We start from the raw sequence: 673 nt of genomic DNA, 5'->3' as shown, positions 1-673 counted from the left end.
TAGTCTGATCTGCATTCAAGCTGAAAGAGGAAGGTTTTTGTTCAGCTCTGTATCACTGTGTGAGAGGGAGCTCCCAACCCTGCTGACAGTAATAATCTGCTGCATCTTCTGCTTCCATTCTGCTGATTGTAAGAGTGAAATCAGTTCCAGACTCACTGCCGCTGATCCGCTCTGGGGTCCCTGTGTGTCGGGTACTTGCCAAATAGATCAGCAGCTTTGGTACCTGCCCTGATTTCTGTTGGTACCAGGCTATGTAACTGTCTCCATCGCTGTCAGCAACACTGCTACTGGCTTTACATGTGATGGTGACAGTTTCTCCTGGTGACACAGAGACATAATCTGGAGACTGAGTCAGTACAATCTGCCCATAGGAACCTGTAAAAGTATCAGAGAAAATGGAAATAGTTAATTTAGTTGTATAATACTTTACTAATTTTTGCATCTTAAAATCACTCACAGTATGTGAATGTAAAATGAACAGTGTAATAAAAGGAACAATCTCTGACCCTGGCTAAAGATCAGGAGGATCCCCAGCAGTAGATAAGTGGGATAAGACATGTCTCTATCTATGCACTGTGACACATACAGATCATTAATATGGCACAGGGACACTGGCACTTTTATAGCAGCTGCAGTTTAGCCACACAATGTCTCTATGCAAAACACCAACCCA

General features: G+C 43.2%; 1 gene segment (V, D, J or C); it reads right to left on the bottom strand.

The window, feature by feature from the left end:
* LOC108705726 lies at positions 1-673 on the bottom strand. The segment is given in 2 exon segments: positions 1-375; positions 507-673. Coding segments are annotated over 2 exon segments (375 nt in total).

The sequence above is a fragment of the Xenopus laevis genome, chromosome 1L (genome assembly GCF_017654675.1).
Source record: "Xenopus laevis strain J_2021 chromosome 1L, Xenopus_laevis_v10.1, whole genome shotgun sequence".
In the NCBI taxonomy this organism is placed as follows: Eukaryota; Metazoa; Chordata; class Amphibia; order Anura; family Pipidae; genus Xenopus; species Xenopus laevis.
Note: the sequence above shows the minus strand (reverse complement) of the source record. Positions and strands in the feature narration are given on the sequence as shown.